Below are 22,575 nucleotides of genomic sequence, written 5' to 3'. Positions count from 1 at the left end.
TGCTATCGATGTGTGACTGTGAATATGTAGGTTAGTGGGATGGAAGGTAATGATACGGATCAATTGAGAGTCGCTAACCTGTAAACGGATGACTATTGTAACAGCGGAGGGAGGGGTTTTGTTGTGGCCCGCGGAGACCTGGGTCGCGATAATCTGAGAAGTCTCTCGACAGGGTTGGGATTGAAGCAATGCAAGCTCAATTCGTGATGCGGCTCAAAATGTGAAAAAGATTGCAACAAACTCAACACCACCCCACCCGAGAACAGTAGCTTAACTAGATTTCATTATTCTAGCTAATTTACAATCTTACACTCGCTCTTTCGGCTTACCAGGAGACGGTAAATTTATATCTCCATTAATTATGATAGGTATTTTGATTGTTACATATAGACCACACTAGAGCTCGGTATTAAGCCTTGTTTCGAATTCTCGATTATAGAGCTTGGGTTTGTAGACTTTGGCGTTCAACTATTTAAACCATTCTTGGGTATTTTTCTCCCATAGAATGCCCGAGTACTTAAGTAGTCTTATCCCCACTGCTTAAGTATATATACCAAGTTTTTTTCTTTTTCTTTTCTTTCTTACATTAAGGTACTAAAATACTCCTGGTAGGAGATCCGAGGCCACTAAAGGGTGGGCCCCAGATGATGAATACCGTGCATGGAAAGGTGCTACATTGATCTATAGATCGATCAGATTCGACTGGCTCACCAAGAACTTTGTATGGTGCTCTACGTGGTCGGAAGCAAAGGTTGAAATGAAATAATACGAGTGATCGTAATCCTATGAAATCGGAAATCGTCGTTAACGGGGCTTTGGCAAATAAAGAGCCTTGACGGGATCTTGATCTCACCTCCTGATACCTGACATTCAAACCATTGGGGCCAACCGAGTGTCCAGCTTCTTTGGCGGCGGCTTCAAGGTTCTCCGGCAGTAGCTGCTTCTGCTTGTAGAAATTGTCGCCAGTACCCTATGGAGGAATATATTGTCAATATATGAATTCTAACCCTTTGTACGAGGGGGTCAGAAAGTACGTACCACGTCGATTAGTACATCGAGCGCACCCTTATGGGACTTGACGAGCTCGGTGGCGTCATGCTTCTTCCATGCCTCCTCGTCATCGCCAAAGTAGCCAGCGAACGCCTTCTGACCCCACGGACAATTGATTGGATTCGATATCGGTGCGAAGGCCTAAATGCATATGTTTTAACATAAAGGTTTTCATGAGGCTTATTGTGAAAGCAGATACTTACACTCACACTCTTGAACTTTTGTGGATATTTCAAGTACTTTCCTCGCCGAAATGACTCGTTAGCATCTTTCGCCCCTCGAGATCTCCTGGAGTGGATCTAAAGTTGAAAGGTTGAGAAAAACCCACCAAGGTTAGAGCGCCATGCCCGCCCATGCTATGTCCCATAATGCTAACTCTAGTGGGATCCAGCGAAAATGCCTTCGGTAGGGCATCATACAGCTCATCGATGATGTAGCTTTCCATCTTGTATGTCTCGCTATACGGTGCCTTGGTAGCATTGATGTAGAACCCTGCGGCTCGGCCAAAGTCCCCTGTTCGATTTATATCAGCACTAATATCCATCGATAATATCTCATAATGTGCATACAAGAAGCGTCATCACCGTCGTATCTCGGCTCCCTTGGAGAAGTATCCGGGTATACGATCCCAACCCCACTCTTAGCAGCCGATTGTTGAAAGAATCCCTTCTCCGCGCCATTATCACCGGTGCAAGTCAACCCGGCGAGATAGAATATCCATGGTACTTTGCTCCCCGCGACAGCTTGTGGCGGGAGGTAAAGATTAAGGTTCATCTTGGACCCGATGACGGTGGAATTGTGGGATAGCTTGAGTAGCTTTCCGCCGAAGGAGGCGACTGTAGCATTGGTTTCGAATGTCATTTTTGTGGATCTGCGTACTGCGGCGCGGCGGGTGATTTTGATGTTAGTAACGGTTTTCGGGATTGCGTTCTTAATTAAACTCTCGATCCATCGAATAATCCGACGAAATATATGCTTATAAATAGTGCTTGTGGTCAACGTACTAGCTTAGTCGCTTGCTTTATTGAGCTTACGAGTCGTCGTCTGTTTGGCGCAGAGCTCTAGATACGATTGATACTTGTTTTCTACGGCTAAGAAGTGGATCGAAATGAGGTTAACTGAAGAGCGAGATGTTTATCGCCAGGCTGGAGAATTAGAAGCAAGTTATTTTGCGGGTTCCATTCGCGTCCATTCGCGGATCCGATGTCACCAAACTGGGTGACGTTTTGGGGCAACCCCGCCAATTGCAACCCCGCCATAACGCCAATGCGCTTTCGGCCCTCTGCCGGCATCGCCAATGCAAGAAAATATTAAAATCGAAATTGAATGCGTAAAAATGGGTATTGTCTATGCTCGTATAATACATTATATAGTACACCATATCTCCTACTCCGGTCATATATTTACAGTTTCCCTGGTACGTATGTGGATCCATGGAATGAGAGGGGATTACATAAAGTAATCGTCCGCCGTAATTTTCTTCTTCGGTCGAGAGGGAACCGCTCCGGATGAACCATCCTCTGATGTCGTCGAGTCGGCATATGCTGTCGGGCTTGCCAGTGCTGCGAATTTCGCTTTGGCTGCCTCTTGCCGTTCAATACGTTCTCTCTGCCTCTGGGCCTCCTGCTGCCATCTGAGGTCCTCTTCTTCGATCTCTTTCATCACTGTATCATATCCAACCGTCAGCTAAGCTAAGAATTGTATCAACTTGACGGATTACAAACTCACCTTCTTCCCACTGTCGGTCGTCACGCTCCGGCTTCCCTAACCTCAGAGCTCTCTGGACCTCCTCACCATCCGGTGCCCACCTCCCCTTCTGTATATTCTCAACAATCTCCCTTAGAGTCTCAATCCTAGCATCCGACCGTCGAATGAAGACCTGCGACTCCTGTCGCAAAGCCATTATGTTGAGGGATTGTGACCCTACGAATAGTGCCAGAAGGATATATCCCCATGCTGGATTCCATTTTCGTTTCACCGTCTCTGCTGAAGATTTCGTAGAAGATTTAAAGAGTCCCTGTGGAAGATGTTGGGACCACCATGTTGGAGAGAATACTCGAGGAATGAAAGAGTTTACGGAGAGGTGTCGGCGGGGAGGTTCGTAGTATAGATAATGAGAGCGGGATAAGGGGTACGTGGTAAACGGCGAGGATGTTTGAGGCCGGATTAGCCGCCGGGCTATTGTATGTGGGATGCGATTGCTCATGGCGATGCGGATGTGATGGGACTCTGTCATAAAAGATTTGAAGATTGAAACAGCCCTCAGTTCAGGAAATTTTCGGCCGACGAAAGAACGAAAGGACGAAGATGTGTTGTGGCGCAACACACAAAGGCACCCCCGCTTTCATTTGCAATGGCCGTTCATCACACTTTCAGGAACCCCCGGGCTCAATTCGCCATCAAATGGCTTGATTTTAGCATCAATCGAATGCCCGGATCATTTTGAACAAATAGTGAACCATGTTTGAGGACACCCGGAATTTTGAAAATGAAAAAGGTCACGGGATCAGGAGATTTTCTGTCGCATGGATCCGGAGCTGGGTGACTGAGCTATGCGCTGGTGCTGGCGTTGTTGTAGCAACCACGCAGCAACACATTCAGCGTCTATCGCTGCGACAGCCAACTGGCCGGCATATTCTCACATATATTCTCGTCGCAAGTCTGCATCAAGCGCCTATCGCATCGCACATCGCACATAATCAGCAAAATGGTAAGTCTCCCATACATTCACTTCCTACCGTCGGGAACGAACTCTTCTAACGGTGCCATGCTTGTGTGTATAGTTCCAGACACCCCCTCGAAACGTGAAGCCCTCGCCGCTGGGCTTCTTCTCCCCAACTTCCCCGTCGAATCGCCCATTCCGGCCGTCGAACAGCCAGTTTTCACCTGGAAAGTCCCCGAGTGCTGTGAACAGCCCACCGAGTTCATATAACCAGCGAAAGGCGACACCAAATGCCATGAACCAGTTGACACAACCCCAGATTCAGGAGCTGAGGGAGAGCTTCCAGGTGCTGGATAAGGATGGCGATGGAGTTATCAACAAGGATGATTTGAGTGCCATGCTTAATAGCTTGGGTTGGTTGATATATATATATATAGAGAGAGGATGTAGTTGGGAAGCTGACAAGCTGTACAGGACAAGATCCAACCCCGACTCTTTTGTCGACTTATTTCTCCAATGTCCCGACACCGTTCAACCTTGCATCATATTTGACAACTTTGACTACTCATCTGTCTGCATTTTCACCTCGAGATGATATATTAGCAGCATTCTCCGCATTCGACGAGAACGACGATGGTGTTGTCAACCTGGATTTGTTGAAGGAAGCTCTTTTGGATATGGGAATGAGGGAAGATGAGGTTGAAAAGGCTTGTAGGGGGTGGACCAATAAGAAGGGTCTTGGGATGGGAGGTGACAAGTTTAGATACAGAGAATTTGTGGATACTGTTTGTGGGAAGGCGGAGGTGCAGGAGTAGCTCAAGATCCAAGCTCCGTCAATGGCTGTTTTGATCGCCGGCATCGATTAAAAACTATTCGAGAATTGGAGTTCTGGTTACGTATTGCTTTAGGGACATGGCGGTCTGCTTTTTTTACACGCATGCTGAGGATCGTTTTTTTAATTTTTTTTTAATTTTTTTAATTTTTTTATTTATTGTAACGGCCCGGTTTCTGGAGTGTAATAATGATATCTACAATATTAATTGGCCGGGCCGGGATGCATGCACGCTTGATATCATGGTTGGAGGAGTTCGAGATGGCTAAGCAGTTCCACAAACAATCGATTTCTCATGTAGCCTACAAACGAATACAAGTGCCTTACCCGAATCACAACCTTCGGGATTCTGATACGTAATATCGTATCGTCTGATCTAGGCGTGGGATTCGCCTGCTCTTCGCAGCAAGTGTGAGTGTTGTTTGGGGCAGTGTGGTGCAGGCGCTGGTGGTTGTCGTGGCAATGGATCACGCAGGGTTCTGCTATTTGGGCCGGGGACATTGGTGCTTGGCTTGGCCTTCCACTACCAGGCCGAGCTATGTATGCTTGGTCCACAGCTTGGAGCCTCCGTTCCAAACTCCGCTGTCAAGCATCTTTCTTTACGTTTGGGCTGGCGGGAAATAATGTTTATGATTGTTAGCTGGTGTGTCTGCCGTTCATATTAGACAGTAGCGTATTCCTATTTCTTTTGTTCCTGGTCCTTTTTTTCTTTTCGTTTTCAAAGTTATTCGACCGACGGTTTTCGACACAGCTCTACAGAGACGTATGGTACGGTACATACAAGAGAGTATCATCCGATTGGGCTCCACGCTTTTCTCTCCTTTCGCTGGCCATCTGCACTGTTTGTCTCGACAGCGTCGTCGGTTTATCACATTTCCGTCCATCGCTCTGTCGTTCCTAGCAAAAAAAGCATCATCTACATCGATATCAAATAGTATTGTCTAATATAGTAGTGTCCGATTCTTAAAGCGACCGCTCAACCATATCCCAGGGAATGCTGTTGGAAGCTTTCGGACCGATAGCTGGGAATTGAATCTTCAGCTGAGCAGTACAGTACCCGCCGAAGGAACCATTCCAGACAGCCCGAACTTTTCCATCACACATTCTGCCGACGAAGAAATCGGACGATTCTGCCGTGCTTTGGCCACAAGATCAAGTTCAATGTCGACATCCATCTAAAGAGCTACTACTAAACGAATACTCTGTTGCTACTAACAGCTTTAATCTCGAATACATATTAATCACCACGCCAACAACGACTCCCAACGTCTCCTGTCGACCGCCCAACACAGCTGAGGCCGATCCGTCGCCATGGCGGACAACAACGGGCCGCGTGGTTATCGCGATGGCGTCTACTTTGTCGATGTGAATGCCTATGTCCTCCCGCCTCTGATCGGGCTGCCATTCCATGATATGCGACTAAATGGTACTTACAACTTATAACCAATCCTATATCAAAAACATATTAATATGAGTTCGAATCTAATGAATACGAATGTTGAATTATAGGCGAAGGAGCCCGGCACCGAGGCGACACTAATTACTACAGACTGATCGTTGTCCACGCGGTGTTCATGTGCCTGGCCGTGTTGCTGTTCCTTCCATTTGCCATCTTCCAGGCTAGATTTAGGGCATATCGAAACCCCAGGCGGGCTATCCGGTCTCATATATTTTCCAACTGTTTGACCCTTCTTTTCCTAAGTATCGGGTTCGCCTGTGGTGTATCTGCAACTGGGAAAGAGAGAGCATGGACCAATCCACATCATATCATTGGATTGACTATCTATGTCGCCGTCTGGGTGCAGGTATTGCTTGGGGCCATTGTGCATCATAGGGGTAAATTTAAGGTTACTCCGCATCTTCCTCTCAGGACCATGGTGAGATAGACCCCTTCCTTTTTCTTCGCAGGATCTGTATATTCGATTGATGCTAACAAGTGATATTTAGCTCCATCGGTGGCTCGGGCGGGCTGTGTGGCTGCTTAGTCTTGCACAAATACCCCTTGGCCTCACGCTCTATGGCTCCCCTCTATCGCTCTTTATTCTATATGCTGTCTATGTTTTCCTCCTTTTGATGCTGTATTTTACATCCGAGTTCTATCGGGGTAGGCAACATGGTACAGCAACAGTAACAACGGAAACAGCATTCGATTATCAGAATTCTGAGAAACATGGGCATAATGAACACAAGGGATTCTTTTCGGCCGGGAATCTAGCTAAAATTGGCCTCGGATTTCTGGTCGCAAAGAAAGTGAAGGATCACTATGCTGCCAGAGAAGATATGACAGCCGATCAAAGTGAGCTCAGCAGCAGACCCGGCTATCGACCACCACCGGGAAGGCGTCAGCACGCAGGTTACGCTTCCAGTGTCGGGGTTACCAACTCCGAGGTCAATGGAGGATATAACCGCACGGAATTGACCGGTTATACCAACGGCACTGGGTATACATATGGGACCGGTTATACCAACGGCACGGGATATACGAATGGTACCGGATATACAACTGGCACAGGGTATACCAACACCGAGGATGTGGAATCCAGGATGTCGCCCCCAAGGAATTCTCACGGAGGGGCCGTCAAAGCTGGTTTACTAGGTGGCTTGATGACGGCAGGTGCCAAAAAGAGGGGCGTCGATACACGCCCGGGATCTCCTAACGCGAAGCCAGGTTTCTTCGCTAGTCTTTTCAAGAGAAACAAGGGCGCCGACGATGGCGCTTCACCTAAGAAGCTTAAGAAAGGTGGCTTGACAGGCGATGGCGGCTGGTTCGACAGGCGTAGGCGTAATCGTGAGTCGGGCATGTCTGCTGTTCATACTGAGGACTATTCGGACTCCGAAGATGATGACGAGAGCAGAAGAAGAGATGGAAGCCCTTCCAGGCGAGGACTTGGTAGCCGAGGCGCCGATGCTGCCGCCGTGGGAGCTGCCGCCGGTATGGCTGCGGCACATCACAGGGATCGGAGACATTCAGCATCCAGCGTCACAGACTCATACTTCACGGACCCAAGGCCTGCCGAACGAATCAACTCGATGCCGGCAACAGGCGGACTCCAAGCACCCCCACCGGCTCAGAACAACTATAACAACTACAGCAACCATAGGCTGCCAATTGGACACCCCGGTGCGCCTGGATATGATCCCCACAATATTCACAGCGATCAACCCGCATTCACAGGTGTACCTCCCCCTGCCCCTCCTTTCGGTAACCCTCCTGCTCTTGGAATACCACCTCGACCACCTATCCCGGCTACTTCAACCCGCACTCATAGCAGACAAGATTCCTCGGAATCGCGGCCTAAGGGACTAGGGTTTATCATTCCACCGGAAGATCCCAGTGACTCTGAATTGTCTATCGGACATCACAACCGTCCTTCAGGTAGCAGGTCTTACAGAATACCTCAGACCGTGACCAGCGGTAGTGAAACTGGATCAGAGAAGACACAGGAGCACTATATTCCACAAGCGGCCCTTCAAGTTCGAATCAAGAAAAAGGATGGGGGTAAAACCGTTACAACTATTAAGCGAATGCCTAATAGGGAGCGCGCTAGTGCAGATTCTAGCGCCTTTAGTCCCGGCCCATCCGGTAGACAGAGTAGTCGGAGCGCAGACCGGACTAGAAGGGACAACGATTACCAAGTAAGAGAGGAGAGAAGAAGGGGCGCGGATAGCCAATCAGATCGGGAGATGACCGACCAGGAAGAGCTAAAGCGAGAGCGCGAGGCTAGAAGGGAGAGGAGGCGGCAGAGAAGGGAAACACACGAGTACAATAATTACTATAGCGGCGACGAAATCCCCCAAGCCTACACATAGAACTGAGGTGAGCGCGTATGCGAGGGCTTCGCCGCCAACCTCGCAATACAACCCTCCTCCTCTCTTTGAACTTGCCCCAACATCCCATCCCATATACAACTTTTTTAAAAAATAGCGACTTTTCTCGTTCAAGACACACACACCTTCTTGCACATACATTTCTATGCTCATCATTCACCCACATTATGGAGTTATATTGCTTCAACTTTTATGCCTTACAAAGATGTTCTATCATCGTCGTCATGCTTTTTGTACGCTGTTATCTGAGTTCATGATGCTTTTGATTTTTTTTTCTATCTTGCTTAGCCAGCACCTTGCATGATTAACTATTATTGTACTTCTACCGAAAACGAGTCTTTATCCCCTCCTTGTGTGGTTATCGTACTACTATCTCAATGATGAATCCGAAAACGATATCCTTAGCGTCGGCATGTTGTCCGCTAGCCTCAGGTCATTGTGAACAATGTCTGAGACTGGGACCAAACACAATAACTTGTTGGGTCCATGGAACGACTGCCAACAAAGCAGAGACAAAGAATCACCACGCGACGACATGTCTTTGCATGCCTTTCGAGGAGGGGCACCTGTGGCTTTTCATTGGTCACTACCCCGTCCTCTCTTTTCAATGCAAGCATTAATCGGTACCGATTGCGATTGGATTCATGATTCGTTCGCGAATATCCGAAGGAGCGTGTGGGATGTTGTGTTTTTTGTGTTGTCGTAGGCGTGAAGATGGTAGATTTCTTTATTCCATTGATCGTTCGAGTGGGTTTTGGTCGTTTTGGGTATTCCATTCGGAGTTTTAGAGCGATCTTGGGATCCTCTTCCTATATATGTTCTGGTCTTTGGCGGTAAGTCTCCAGATTTGCGTTCTGGACTCCAGCATCTTGTCAACTTTCCTACATTTCTACTCCGATATACATATCCCGTATTATACTTCTTCTTCTTGTCGAATACGTATACTGTATGCAATACATTTGAACCGTCGTATACCCCTCGTGGGATATTCAAATATCCAGTTTCTTTACCACTGGTGAAAAGGATAATCATCTAGTCGATATCGATAAGGACTTTCGAAGTGAGAGCATGGCATCTGTTGCCAACCAGGAGGATATTCCACCGGCAAGCATGCATATCCATTAAATCTAGCAGGAATTTGATAGTAGTTTAACATGGTGACTTCGTACAGTCTCTCGATCCACTTCGTGATTCACCACACCTACGACCGTACGGTCACAACCGTGCAAGTTTGGGTTCAATCCCACCCGTCTTCCACCCCACGGACGAAACCCCTTCAAAATCTTACATCGAAACTCCAATCAATCCATCTCATCTCTCAACCCGCCTAACCCCAGCCTTCGACGCACTTGGAATCAGCTTCCAAACCTCAGGTTCTCACCACCATCACTCGAAAAGCAACATTCGATTCCCGGAAAACATAAACCCACAGCATAGAAGCATCATCGAGGGTATGCTAAAGACGAATTGGAGTCCCGGTGATCTAGAGGGACGAGAAAATTCCATCATCATGGATCACAATGGGATTCCGGAAGATTCCCCACCGCCACTTGCGAGCTCTACTCCAGTGCCCATTTCTATTCTCCCTCCCGATGAGACGGAGTGGAAAACGGCAACGATCAAGACCGGGGGACCGAATACGGCGAAGAAAGTGTACGAACAAGGGGGGATTTGGCAAACCGAGGGGGTTATTCGATCTGGTGAATTGTTTTATGATAAGAAGACGAAGTTGTTTCGGAACTACAAACAGGACTGGGAACAAACTTCCGCAAAGGACGAAGATGACAATCGAAGTGTCATCTTCGAAGAAATCCAATTTGTACCCGAAATTGCAGATTCAACTCAGGATGTTGAGATGGAAGACGTCGAGGTACCGGTTTCAGTGCCAACTACTCCAACCGCAGGACTTCGAAGAGCTGTAACTCGTTCCCAAAATACGGTTAGGAAAGCGCAGCCACAGGAAGATACGAAAGCCTTCCCACAAACTGAACCTCGTAGACCGGTTAAGAGCATCCTAAAGACACCAATCGTACCGCTCGAAGCTTCGGGGTTGTATAAAACCGGTAAGAGTACGGGGAATACACATCGAAGCTGGGGGTGGTATGATTCTACGAGCTTTAGTCCGTTGGATGGTCGCGAAGTGGTTGAAACCCCAGCGAAGAAAGCCACTAAGGGGAAAGGGAAGGGGAAGGGGAGGAATGTACAGGTCGATGAAGTTGTGGATGAGAGGATTTTGTCAAGTGAAGAGAGCGAGGGAGAGAGGCCTAAGGGGAAGAACTATAATGAAGATAAAGATGATGAGAGTGAATTTGAAGACAGTGGCGACGAAGGTGATAGAACTCCATCTAAGAAGCCCAAGACTACAAAGGGAAAGAGTGCTGGGAGGAAGCCGAAGAAAGAGCAGGAATCAAGCTGCGAAGAAGAGGGGGACAAGGAAGAAAAAGAGAAACCAGCACCCAAGAAACAAGGAAAGCCACAGGCTGCCCCCAAAAATAAGAGAAGAAAGCAGAAGAATGAAGATGAGGGAGCCTTTAAACCTGATAACAGTTCTTCGGACGTAGAAGAGGAATATGAGACGTCAAAGCCAAGACGTGGGAGAAAGCCCACGAAAGTCGAACAGGTTGTGGATAACGATGAAGAAAATAATGAGGGGGCAGAGGAAGCAGGAGGAGAAGAAGTGACTTCTAATACCGGCGCGGACCAAGGTAGCGAGAATGAGGACGCCGGGGAGGAAGAAATTGAAAGTGAAGGGGGAGAAGAAGGAGAAAATAAGACCGGAGCCGGATCTGGATCTGACAATGATGACAACAACGGCAGCAAGAACAACAATCAATCCGGAAGCGAAGAGGGAGAAGAGGATGAGGATGAATACATTCCACAAAAGTCGGGAACCGCGGTCCGGAGTACAGGAACCAAGAAGGGTGCAGACCCGCCTCAACCATTAGTTTCGAAGTCAAGCTCGTCAAAAAGCCGCGATAGGAGCTTGATGAAGCGCATGTCGGTTGAAAACCAGAGGGCAAAGGCCGATGGTCAACCTGGGCTTAGAAAGGCCCAAGCAGGTAAAGCATTTGAAATACAGGAACAGTTCAAGCGTGATGGATCACTGCGTGAGGTTCAACTCAGCGGATTCGTTCCGTCCGAGACTGGTTGGGCTCCTGGGCAAAAGGAAAAAGCACCTCCTGCCCCACCCGCATTCAAGTTCCCGAAAACAGTAGAAGAGGGGACGAGTATGGAGAAACCATCTCAAGTCGAAGGGTTGGATGGGATCAAAAAAATCCACAATGAAACCGAGCAACGAACAGAGACAGTGTTCCCAATAACACAGAAAGAACTCGAAACTGCCATCACGACTATAGAACAGTCCGACGAGCTGCTCAAGAAAGCATTAGAAAACGGGAGAAAATATCGGCACAGGGGACGTAAAGCAATGAAAAAGATAGCGACCCTGGAAGATAGAATAAGAGAACTGGAAGAAGAATTGAAGAAGGCGGGTAACGACTGCGCTGAGTTGGAGCTACAAGTAGCTGCTAAGAACGGTAGGTGTTCACATATTCGCTAAATACTCGGGAATAGACCCCAAGTTAATGATGTTGGAACAGCTATTGGACACGACAATCTGTCGTATTTGTATGCGGACCCTGACCCCAAAATAGATGATCTGCTCTATGGAGAGGGAGGACAAGGACGCAGAATCTTTCCCGATAAGTACCCAACGATCGATGATATAAAAAAAATCGGGGGAGCGCAACTTTATTTTCAAAAATGCAATCGCCTACCGTTTTCTTCCAAAATAAGAAACAATCCATTCCATCACGAAGACATGTATGAAAGGCGTAGAATCATTAGCGACTTAACATTCCCCGGGAACGCCATGTTGATTGATCACGGCACCGACTACTTCTTCAAGTGCTGTTTTTGCTCAAAAGTTTCCCCGATTAACATCTCTTTCTTTCAAGATGAGCTCATTTGGTCAGTGTGCAAGTGCTTCGCTTGTGATGCACATATGTGCTGCGGATATTGCTCGCGGTGGACTGCACCTACTATTCCGAGCCGGTTGCCGGAGACCAGAACAGCAATTGAACTATTGAATGGGCGCAAAGGGAAGGAAAATTACGAGGCCTCATTGTATTTGAGGGGGATATGGTGGGATTATATTCGGCAAAAGGAGGATTCAGAAGCCCACGAAGGGTTTAGGGGCCTCATGGCAGAAAACTGTAGATTTGAGTTCGGATATCCGGACTCCGAGACCTCATTCGAGAGAGCTGCAGAGGGAAATACTAAACAGGCCGGATTAAGGTCAATAGGAAGAATTAAAAGGAAGAGTGAAGACGGAGAGGAGGCGAATGCAAGCAAAAGAATAAAGATTGAAGAGATTCTCGAGAAGCGTCGACTTGCGCGTCGACCCCCTCTGCCAGAAGCTGATGAAGATGACGAAGAAGATGATGACGAAGAAGAATATGAGGACGACGAAATCGAGGTAGTAGTAGGAGGCGACGGCAGCCGGCCTGCGGGACGATGGCCAGTCGAATCTGCGGTAGAATAGACGAGTAAGGACCTATACATATATATAATCGAGGGGGTCAGGACGACCGGAACTAGTCTGTCCCAAATAGTTGGGATGTGCCATAAATGATCACAAGTACTTGTTCACTCAAGCTATCTAGAGTCACTTTAACCCCATAATATACCGAGGACTGGTCTCGAAATACAAATACCATATCATCCGAGAGTGGACTTTTTGACCGTGATCCTGTCATATGTCTGAAACAGCAGAGCGTTGCATTTTGTGCGTTGTCATGGGCCAACATCGAACATGCCCCTTCGAGACAACCGCAGCGACGAACAATGCAGAGACTCTCATGCAGCCAACCGGCAACATCCACGCTCTCATCAACAAACCTCACAGCTGTCTTCTACGCTTGGCCTCAGGCTATATTCCACCTGCCAGCGGGCTCCCTCGCGCCTCCTATTTAAGGCCTGTCGGTATCAGTCTCGATCTCTCCCTTCTTCGGCCTTCATAATCACCATCATCACGACGGCTGATGCGAGAAACGTAAACTGGACGACCTCCTGGACAGCATAGAGTAGCCGTTACAATGGCATACTCGGCCCAAAAGTCCGCCATTCCGCCCCCTTCACCATCGCCCTACTCTCGTCTACCGACTCCAGCAAACTCTCATTCCAATCGTCCTCATAATTCACGATCCGTGTCTTCCTCCGCTTACGGCTCTTTGCATCCTTCTCCGAGTCGCCCGACACTCCAGCCTCATCATAATTCGTACGATTCGTTTGCGCCGCAACCATGCCCTGCTCCTACTCCGGCATCAGCACCCAAATCCCCGGGTTTTGGCCTGCAACGGTCCGCCAGCACCGTCCATTCCAGCCACAAGCGCCAGAGCTCAATTGCTGAGAAAGCAAAAATATTTGAGAGGCTTGATGATGGTATGATGAGGTCACCAGGCGTCTCTGCAGGCCCGGGATACGGGTCAGGTGCTAGTAATCTAAGAATTCCCGGTGGGACCAAACGAGACCCTTTGGCAAGCATCGCATCTCCTACCTCCCATAGAACGTCCTCTAGGCCTTCATCTTACGCCGAAAGCGATAACCACCAAGAGGTCTTTGGGGATGCAAAAAATCAAATCTCGGGTTTGCGGCGACCATCTCAACCGCTTAATATTTTGCCGGATGGGCTGGGAGGCCGTCAGGCCCAGGAGTATGATAGTCAGGCTAGTTTGGTAACACAGGCTTCACCTGCACCAATGCGAAAGTCTCTGGGTCTCTTGAGCGAACCCTCGCCGGTTCTTCCGCAACCCAAGGAAAGCGTTCGAATGGACGATTCTCAGCTCATGCCGCCGCCGCCTCCTTCTTTGATACGCCAATTTTCGGCGTCCTCTACGACCCATCAAACCCCTGTTACTGTAGAAGCACCTGTCCAAGCCCCTCTCAAGCCACCAACCCCACCATCCCAGGTGCCTACCCCTTCTCCTAGAAAGGGGACACATATTAGAACCCAGAGTCATGTAGTAGGACCAACTTCAAAACTACCTCCTAGAGTGACTTCAACTCGTCCGATGGATCCACGACCAACATCAACTGTTGGGAGGAAGGTTACGGGCCCACCACGACCGCCGAGCACTCTACATTCTATTCCTAGTGCGCGTCCTAGAGCGGTATCTCATAATGCTGCCGAGACGAGACGCATCGCGACACCCGCGAATGATTTGCCCCTCCCGAAGGGTTCTCGACATGCTTCTGGTAGAATAATTGCCCCTCCGCGTCCTACTTCTACTCGTCCAAACGAACCTGTTCCTAGTCCCGCCGGTATGCGGCGCCCCACGGTCAGTGGTAATCGCCCGAGGCCGCCATCTAGTCATATAGCGGGCCCCTCTTCAGGTTTTTCCTCGAAGGGGTCGGACACGGAATCGAGTATGCGCTCAGAAAGTGTAGCATCTACCACCTCAAATACTAGTTCTGTGCGTTCGGACTTGACCACCCGCCCTAAGACCGCGAGTCGAACGGCTACAACCCATAAGACAGTCCAAGAGCCACAAAGTCCCGTCCGTGGCCATAAGAAAACTACATCGACAATGGTATCAACAAAGCCCTCCAAACCAAGCTTTAACACCTTCAAAGTAGAGTATCAACCTGCTGTACTTGCGCCAAAGCCTTCAATGGCATCGTTGTTACACCAACAGCCGCAGTTAGCGACGTCATCTGTCCAATCCACCGAGGCTCTCCATGCTCAAACTAGACTTCTTCAGTTGGCTATCCTTCACGCTAAAAGCTTCAACTCGACCACCGCCCTCAAAACATCGGCTCACGATAAACTTTATAAACGGTTTTCTGCCATCCGAGATAAAAGCCTCTCGGTAGCTGATTCTCACCGTCGGGAGCAAGAACTAGTGGACCTGCAGTCCTTGTCATTGGTATTGAAGAAATCAGCGATGCTTAATACAGGTTCGGGCCACCCGAAGGATAAACTATCAAGCAGCCCTGAAGAAGCTATTCAGCTTCTTTCCGAGCAACTTTCTAAAGTTTTAGGGTGGTTCGCCAAAGGACAGTACGAAGGAGAGTACACAAGGATGACACGGATCTTTGAGGAGTGGATCTCACTTCCTGATGAGCATGAGAAGAAGATTGACGGCCTAGGGGTTGACTATGCGCGGGATGTTCTTCGCGTAAAGAGGAAAATGGAAATGGCCCTTAGAGGCCTTGAAGGTTGGGTAGTTTTGGTTGTTGATGGAGAGAAGTCAGAGGAAGGGGAGGAACCACTCGGGTTGAAGAGTTCGCTGGGGCGAGTCCTTGGTGTTGCAGTCGGGCGATTGAAGGTTGGACTCGAAGAATTGGCGGCAATTCAAACTATTGAGAAGACTGTGGTCACCACGTTGAGAAAAGATCTCAAGAAGAAGGTAAGCGAGTTGGTAGAAGCCAGAAAAGAAGTTGATCTGGTGCAGCAAAAGAAGGATCTTGCGGCTTGGGCCCCTGCATGGTCCTAAAACCTTACAGGTGATGCACGGGATTGCAAGTATAGCTTTACGAACCACCCTAATTTCTCAACTGCTACGACAGATATACTTACCACTTAGATACCCTACTAATGTTTTATTACTATCCGTCCTTTTTGGGAGCGAAGCGGGGCTTGGACGATTGCGCTGGTTCATTGTTTCCCTTTTTGTTTAGAGGTCTTCTGGAGCAAGTGTGCGAGCCGGGGGGCTATCGTTTTTCAATTTGTTTTTGTCTGAATTGTATTCTCTATTATCAATATCTGCTTCTTAGCGTCGTGGGAGGCCTTCTTTTCTTTTTCTTTTCTTTCTGCGACGTTCCCTACGCTGCACTTCCGGAATCTCTTTTCAAGACCAGCTTCATGTCATATTAAGATTACACAAATGTCACCATTAAATACAAGCTCGCCACAGGACATTAATTTGAGCACCAAGCCTAAACAAAAAGACGCCAGAGAATCACCATTATAAACGCCCATACACTTCCATTCATATCGCAAGATCCCGGCCCCAAAAGACGACACCCAGACCTCTGAAGGACGCGAATTGTTGACTACGCTCCTCGATTTGCAACAAGGTAATCCCTCCGCCCCCTCAAGCTCCATATTCTGAACCAGATACCTCAGACTCTGTGTAAGCGCTCTCCGCGTCATCATCGTCGTATTCGTCAAATTCCTCTTCGGTTCCTTCATCAAAATCCTCGGAATCCTCGGAATCGTCATCGGAATCCAACTTTTTCTTTTGTTGCATTTTGGCAGCGCCGGCTGTCGCAGCAGCGCGCTTGGGTGGCGGACCCTTCTTAATTGTTTCTTTCTTTGCCGCGACGGCAGATGCGCGGCCACGGGTTCTAGCGCCATCTTTCTTTGGTTTTTTGACTTCCTCCTCTGAGAAATCCGATTCTTCAAAGTTTGGTTCGGATTCCTCATCTTCCGTTACTTCATCTTCAGATGGAGGCGTGGCAGCCTTTTGTTTCTTCGGAGTAGGCTTGGATGCTTTGGATGGCTTTTTGGCAGGTTTGGAGTATTCTTCCTCCTCCTCATCATCACCATCCTCATCGTCCGATGTATCAGCCTTGCGCTTCTTTGACGAAGGGGTGGCCGTTGCGCCGTTCCCTTTTTTTGAGGCAGTTTTAGGTCCGCCAGGAACGCCTTTTATAGCCGACGCAGAGCCCAGCTTTGGCGCTGTACCTTTCGCGGTAGTAGCCATCTTTTGAATTGAAAAAAAGAAAAACGGATTCTGGAAAAAATGATTCCGATAAACAGGGATTGTAGAAATGGTACTTTGTGAGGGAGGATATGATGTGGAAAGGGTCTACGACGGTCTGGGATAAGATGAAAGAAACGGCGCGCTGGGAGTAATTGGAGGAGGTTGGCGCGGGTGGTTGTATCTGCGCGCGGACGCCCATCCCATCTGGTGATGCCATCACAACACAACAACACACACAATCCAACAATCCAGTTTCCCTTCCTGAACCACCGGCTGGCGCTGGCCAGGGACCAAGATGAGCCTTCGTGGAAACCTCAGGCGATCGGAAACCCGGGATGCCGCGAAGCCAAACAATTCTATCTACCTAGGTAGTTCTGTATCTAAAATTTTGTTTATGTGCATACATACATACACCGGCGTAAACGCCTAAATTATAACATTTACAAATCCTTCCACTTCGACTTCCTAGCCTCGAGATAATGGCCACTTTCGATTGCCTTTTTTATTCCATAAAAGCCACTAAGAGGCCAAGTTTCCCTGAACTTCTCTTCGAGCCTCTTTTCTTTGGAAGTATCCTCGATCTCAAGCTTAACCTTATCGTAGATTGTCGGTAGGCCCGTCGCACGATACTTTTGTCGAAGCGAATCATACCACTTCTTATCGAACATCTCCCAGAATTCTTCCTCGTTGTAGTATGTCTGCGCGTACAACCACTTCATCGCCCCGAGTTCCTTCAGTTTGGCTTCTAGATCTCTGTTCGCTTTTATGAAGTCTAGATGAGGAGGGCAGTTCCCCCACACCCCAACATTCAACATCTCCTTCTGCTCGCTTGAACCCTTGGTGACCGAATACGGATGAACGGTGGGTACCGGACTTTGTTTAAGCGGGCACAACCACAGCGGCCAGATCCCAAGGTTTTTATCCGTGTATTTTACGAATTCTTCAACGTTCTCGTAAGGAACCGCGAGGTCCTGAACAACATATCGCTTCGACTGCCCGCTTGCATGTAAAGCCTTATACATCATCCTGGTGTGGAGGAAATCATCAAGCCACCATCGTGTGAAAGTGTTGAATGGGAACCCAAAGTATTCAAATGCCGCTTTTCCAACCCAAAATCCACCGCGATCGTATCTGAAAAGATATTCGGCGATGGGAATGATTTCGGTTACGGGTGCGCCTTGAGCCTTCTCTAACATTTCTTTGACGTGAAGGTAAAACCACGGATCCTTAGCGTCGCTGAAACGTTGTATTGAGTGATTTGAAACAGAGTCTGTCATTTTCCCGGTAACTATGGCGCCGTCGGTTTGGGAGTATAGGATTCCATCGACATAGTCGGATGAGTTATTATCGGTAAAAGATTGAACGGCCTCAGTCGCTTGCCGCACACTAGATACCGGGTGGTACGTTGCCTCGACGTATTTGGTTGCAGGGATAAGTTGCAGATTCACCAATGTTGTCACCCCTAGGGTCCCCAGCGCTCCGGCGCCACCCCAGAAGAGATCGGAGTTTTCTGTAGGCGAGGCGGTTATGACTTCACCGTCTGCTAAAACCATCTCGAGAGAATTTATGGTGTGGTTGAAGAACCCATGTTTGAAAGAGCTGGATTCGCCGGACGTTCCGTTGTAGCCGCCACCAACGGTGATGCCAGGGAATTCCATTACCACAGGCGGTATTAAACCATGCTCTAGCGTAGCCTCGACAAGCCGATCCATGGGAACATTTGGCTCCACAAGCGCCGTTCGGGAATCTTTATCCACATGTAATACATTTGATAACTCCGCAGTGCTAACAACGTTCCTCTTCGTCGACTGTCTTGTGCTGTTTGTCGAGCCGTGAGAGATTCGGAATGTTTGTTTCTGGTTGTAAAAATTGCGTATTACGCCAGATATTGTTCGGACAGCCTTGCTGTGGCGGTCTTGAGCCGGCTGAGGGGCAGACGCAAGGCTGTTGAAAAGCCTTCGGCAGTTATTCCTGCAGACACCAGCATTAACGGCGCTTCGGCTGATGAATTTGCGGGCCGACCCAGAGACATTCCGTCTCAGTGCCAACGTGGGAATCATGCCGCAGGATAGTCACACCCGGCTACGAGGGGTGAGAGTGATATTATACACTTAGTAATATATAATATTCAATCTTACTTTTTTTTTTGTTACACACTATCGATATGAGTAATATTAGCCATCGGTACCGATGCATAATCCCAGAAGGATCCACGGTTCTGATATCGTCTTACATACCAATTAGGCCATGTCGAAGGCCGCGTATTCCAGGGCAAGGAAGTCCGATGCGCGGGTGTGGCAGAAAACGTGGTCAAGAGGTTAAAACCGGGCCTGAGTTTTTGGGTAGCACAAGCTTTTGAACCTCGATTGCCGAATTAGATGCAACAATTCGCAACACATTGCGCTCCTTGCTGAGCATCCGTCAGAAGGAACAGAGATATCACAGATATATGATATAGTAGAAAACATGATGACCATAGCGACAAAAAACAATTCTGTGAAATGACTGCGATGGAATCTTTTTTCATCTCGACGGCTGACGCGATTAACATTTTACACATTCGATTCTTTAAGCTCAATGCATCGAATACGCTCTATCCTCAAACGCTTCAAACGAACACCCAAACCACCCGAAGCAATGCACAGACTCTTCACGGTCATAGAGATCCTCGAAGAGATCCTCATCACTCATGCCTCTCGCGATAACGAATCTCGCAAACACGTCGTTGCCGTTTGCAGACGAGTCAACAAATCTTGGAACGATCTCATTTCGAAATCCCCAGCTATCCGTAGCCTGACCTGGCAATACACTCTCTACGCCCTCGGAGGGCAAGTAAATGTCCACACCCCCTTTACGTCACTCGAACGGTACATTGGGGACAAATGGTGTCTCTTATATTCGCATCTCGAGCACGCCCTACGGATCGGGCATGTGCCGGAACCCTTCAGTTCGGTAGCTAGACGCGCTGTCGACATCTATTTCAACCCCAATACAAGGCCGAGAGACAACCCCAAGATCTTCCATGCCATTTCAAATATAGAATGCCTCCAAGTCAAGGTCTACGGATACAACGAAGGCGGTAGCACGAGGTTGGCAAAGGGGAAACTCGAAGGGAAAGAAAACATCACCATTGCCAACTTTGACAGAATTATTCATGACGCTCTCTTGGCCGATGGTTATGATCTTAGAGGATCGAGCCCGAAGATTTGCATCCAGCTTTCATGGACGCCTCCCCTCCCTGGTATACCAAATAGCCAGAATCCCGATAGCCTCCCAAAGCCCTATTCGGTCCGAGTTATAGTTGTCCAGGCGCCTAGAGGGCGCCCTCTCGTGCCTTAAGAGCTTTGTTTGTTTTTTTCAAATCGTCTAAAGGTTGAATCAGGTCATGAAAAATATACGTTAAATCAGCGGCCTGGCGGCTAGGCTAGTCTTGGGATTGATGCTAAATGAGCTGATGAATGAAACACGGCGTATTTTAATTTTGTCCGAGAAGCTATATTTGGATACAAAAGTGTATCTGATACTACAAGCCATATTGAAGCCGTACGCTGAGACATCCGGTAAGAATGAAACAAAAATCATGAAACACGAAATGCTAGAAGAGAAGGGGAAGAAAAAAAGAGGATAACATCTAAACGCATACACACCGGAACCGGAAAATGCTAATATATATCATGAAAAAAACACTAAAAAAAAAAACTGCAAAAATGAAGGTATGGTATTCAAGACGACTAGGCCGATCCTAGCAACCCGTATTAAAATATCTTCTCCATGTTGGGTATTATTATATTCGTAGGTATTTGCATATATTCAAGCGGAAGGATCGTCCTTTAGTTTCCAAGTTCGTAAACAGGGCCACTCGGACCTTTGTAGCCGTCGTAGCCGCCGACTGCTTGGTTCTCTTGATGTGGTGGAGGAGATTGCGGGCTGCTGATTGTATTTGCTGGTGCTTCTTGGATACCCTGTGGTTGCTCAACACCCTTGTGGCCATAAGGCATAGCAGCGCCACCGAGTTCCGAGACGTTCTGGCCGTATGGTGGATATCCACCTTGTGGTTGTCCCTGTGGTTGATAATATCCGGTAGGGGCTTGGTGCTGCGGTGGAGGGGACTGATATCTTGGATCTGGTTGTTGCGCATACTGAGCCATCTGTGGTTGAGGAGGGATTGGTCCACCGGTATATGCCTCTGTTGGTCCAGTCTTGGGGCCATCTGGTGGTGCGGGTGTTTTCTTGGACTTGCGCTTAGAAAGGCAGAACCAAACAATACCAGCAGCAATCAAAGCGATACCGCCAACGACACCGCCAACAATACCACCGATAGCGCCACCGGAGAGTCCCTCATCATCACCGTCGTCATCGCCGTCGTTGTTATTATTGTTAGCGCTTCCGGTTGTCGAAGGTCCTCCCTTCGAGGTGGCTGGATCAAAAGAGAAGGTAGCATCGCTACTTGTTGGAGTGGAGTCACCGCCAGTGGCCGTAAAGCCGCCAAAGGTTCTCGAGGTAGGAGTATTTAAGATTCCGGATGGAGTACAGGCGAGAAGACCGCAGGCATATCCATCTCTGCAACAGCCATATTCCACGGATGCAGGGCAAAGGTACGAGGATGCAGAGCAGAATCTGGTTGTTCCATCGTCTCCTACGGTACCAGTTCTAGTTCCATCGGTGATAACCTGACCCGGGGTGCCAGTTGAAAACGGGGGTTCAGTTGTTGATGCCTGATCATCAGAAGTCGGGGTCGGGGTCGGGGTGTCGCCGGTAAGGATTGGGAACAAGTCGGATGAAACGGAAAGAATGACTGAGGAAAGAGATGCCTCGATTTCATCGATTCCTGCAGTGAAAGATTCCGGGTTTTCGGTGAAGGATCTGATAACTTCGGAGACGGACAGAAGAACAGAGCTGACGCTGGCAAGAACCCCTGGGTCGGTGGCAATCTGCTGTCGCTTCTCGATATCTTGTTTTACTTCCTCAAGATCGCGCTTGTCGAAGACATCCTCTACGGGTCGATTCGGCTTGTGATTGAGAGAGTATGTATACAACGGAAGCGCTAGCAGCAAAGATACCAGCCAAAGCCTTAGGGAAATCATGACTACGGTGGGTATTATCTGTCGACACCTCGGAGTTTTCGCAAATGAGAGAAGAAGGTCGGATTAAGGGCGGGGAAGTTGAATACCAAGATCGATCAACTCCTATTTTGTCCTCGGATCGGCTACACCAGAATTGAAGAAACCTGAAAGAAATCTGGTTGAGCCGGCAGGAACGATGGGGCCCTGACTAAAAAGATAATTACAAAGTTAAGACGAAGGGGAGAAAGGAGAAGGAGAAAATCTGTCGGTGGTATTTTGGGCCAGACCACTCTTTTGACCAACCAATTCTTCCACCGGAAGTTCGTTTGTTCAGCGCATTTTATTCGTTGGCCGCTGTTGGCAGGGCAGGGACCGGGCTTGTTCGATGTGAGGCCTTGTGGGGCTTCATTTCATGATCAAGCCGGGGAGGAA

At 48.4% G+C, this 22,575-nt stretch overlaps 10 protein-coding genes across 10 annotated transcripts; 5 read left to right on the top strand and 5 right to left on the bottom strand.

Annotated features, from left to right (window-relative positions):
- Nucleotides 1–2: 2 nt before the first annotated feature.
- On the bottom strand, nt 3–1,911 carry DFL_001901 (uncharacterized protein; the record flags this gene model as incomplete). Its single annotated transcript, XM_067630600.1, has 9 exons — nt 3–16; nt 79–138; nt 330–396; nt 712–783; nt 854–970; nt 1,039–1,191; nt 1,254–1,289; nt 1,379–1,563; nt 1,620–1,911. 9 exons carry the CDS (start codon nt 1,909–1,911, stop codon nt 3–5), a joined length of 996 nt encoding a protein of 331 aa, XP_067493228.1.
- A 588-nt stretch (nt 1,912–2,499) lies between these two features.
- Nucleotides 2,500–3,256, bottom strand: DFL_001900 (uncharacterized protein; the record flags this gene model as incomplete). Its single annotated transcript, XM_067630599.1, has 2 exons — nt 2,500–2,714; nt 2,779–3,256. The coding sequence occupies 2 exons, from the start codon at nt 3,254–3,256 to the stop codon at nt 2,500–2,502; spliced, it is 693 nt and encodes a 230-aa protein (XP_067493227.1).
- Nucleotides 3,257–3,757: 501 nt separating this feature from the next.
- DFL_001899 (uncharacterized protein) lies at nt 3,758–4,527 on the top strand (the record flags this gene model as incomplete). The annotated part of the gene is made up of 3 exons (XM_067630596.1): nt 3,758–3,760; nt 3,834–4,125; nt 4,187–4,527. The coding sequence occupies 3 exons, from the start codon at nt 3,758–3,760 to the stop codon at nt 4,525–4,527; spliced, it is 636 nt and encodes a 211-aa protein (XP_067493226.1).
- Nucleotides 4,528–5,855: 1,328 nt separating this feature from the next.
- DFL_001898 (uncharacterized protein) lies at nt 5,856–8,354 on the top strand (the record flags this gene model as incomplete). The annotated part of the gene is made up of 3 exons (XM_067630595.1): nt 5,856–5,970; nt 6,054–6,421; nt 6,492–8,354. 3 exons carry the CDS (start codon nt 5,856–5,858, stop codon nt 8,352–8,354), a joined length of 2,346 nt encoding a protein of 781 aa, XP_067493225.1.
- Nucleotides 8,355–9,187: 833 nt separating this feature from the next.
- Nucleotides 9,188–12,915, top strand: DFL_001897 (uncharacterized protein; the record flags this gene model as incomplete). The annotated part of the gene is made up of 4 exons (XM_067630594.1): nt 9,188–9,205; nt 9,409–9,480; nt 9,544–11,908; nt 11,972–12,915. 4 exons carry the CDS (start codon nt 9,188–9,190, stop codon nt 12,913–12,915), a joined length of 3,399 nt encoding a protein of 1,132 aa, XP_067493224.1.
- Nucleotides 12,916–13,468: 553 nt separating this feature from the next.
- Nucleotides 13,469–15,868, top strand: DFL_001896 (uncharacterized protein; the record flags this gene model as incomplete). Its single annotated transcript, XM_067630593.1, has 1 exon — nt 13,469–15,868. One exon carries the CDS (start codon nt 13,469–13,471, stop codon nt 15,866–15,868), a length of 2,400 nt encoding a protein of 799 aa, XP_067493223.1.
- A 600-nt stretch (nt 15,869–16,468) lies between these two features.
- On the bottom strand, nt 16,469–17,080 carry DFL_001895 (uncharacterized protein; the record flags this gene model as incomplete). The annotated part of the gene is made up of 1 exon (XM_067630592.1): nt 16,469–17,080. One exon carries the CDS (start codon nt 17,078–17,080, stop codon nt 16,469–16,471), a length of 612 nt encoding a protein of 203 aa, XP_067493222.1.
- A 440-nt stretch (nt 17,081–17,520) lies between these two features.
- DFL_001894 (uncharacterized protein) lies at nt 17,521–19,140 on the bottom strand (the record flags this gene model as incomplete). Its single annotated transcript, XM_067630591.1, has 1 exon — nt 17,521–19,140. The coding sequence occupies one exon, from the start codon at nt 19,138–19,140 to the stop codon at nt 17,521–17,523; it is 1,620 nt and encodes a 539-aa protein (XP_067493221.1).
- A 577-nt stretch (nt 19,141–19,717) lies between these two features.
- Nucleotides 19,718–20,419, top strand: DFL_001893 (uncharacterized protein; the record flags this gene model as incomplete). Its single annotated transcript, XM_067630590.1, has 1 exon — nt 19,718–20,419. The coding sequence occupies one exon, from the start codon at nt 19,718–19,720 to the stop codon at nt 20,417–20,419; it is 702 nt and encodes a 233-aa protein (XP_067493220.1).
- Nucleotides 20,420–20,910: 491 nt separating this feature from the next.
- DFL_001892 (uncharacterized protein) lies at nt 20,911–22,164 on the bottom strand (the record flags this gene model as incomplete). The annotated part of the gene is made up of 1 exon (XM_067630589.1): nt 20,911–22,164. One exon carries the CDS (start codon nt 22,162–22,164, stop codon nt 20,911–20,913), a length of 1,254 nt encoding a protein of 417 aa, XP_067493219.1.
- Nucleotides 22,165–22,575: the final 411 nt, after the last annotated feature.

The sequence above is a fragment of the Arthrobotrys flagrans genome, assembly GCF_004000055.1.
Source record: "Arthrobotrys flagrans strain CBS H-5679 chromosome Unknown unitig_3, whole genome shotgun sequence".
In the NCBI taxonomy this organism is placed as follows: domain Eukaryota; kingdom Fungi; phylum Ascomycota; class Orbiliomycetes; order Orbiliales; family Orbiliaceae; genus Arthrobotrys; species Arthrobotrys flagrans.
Note: the sequence above shows the minus strand (reverse complement) of the source record. Positions and strands in the feature narration are given on the sequence as shown.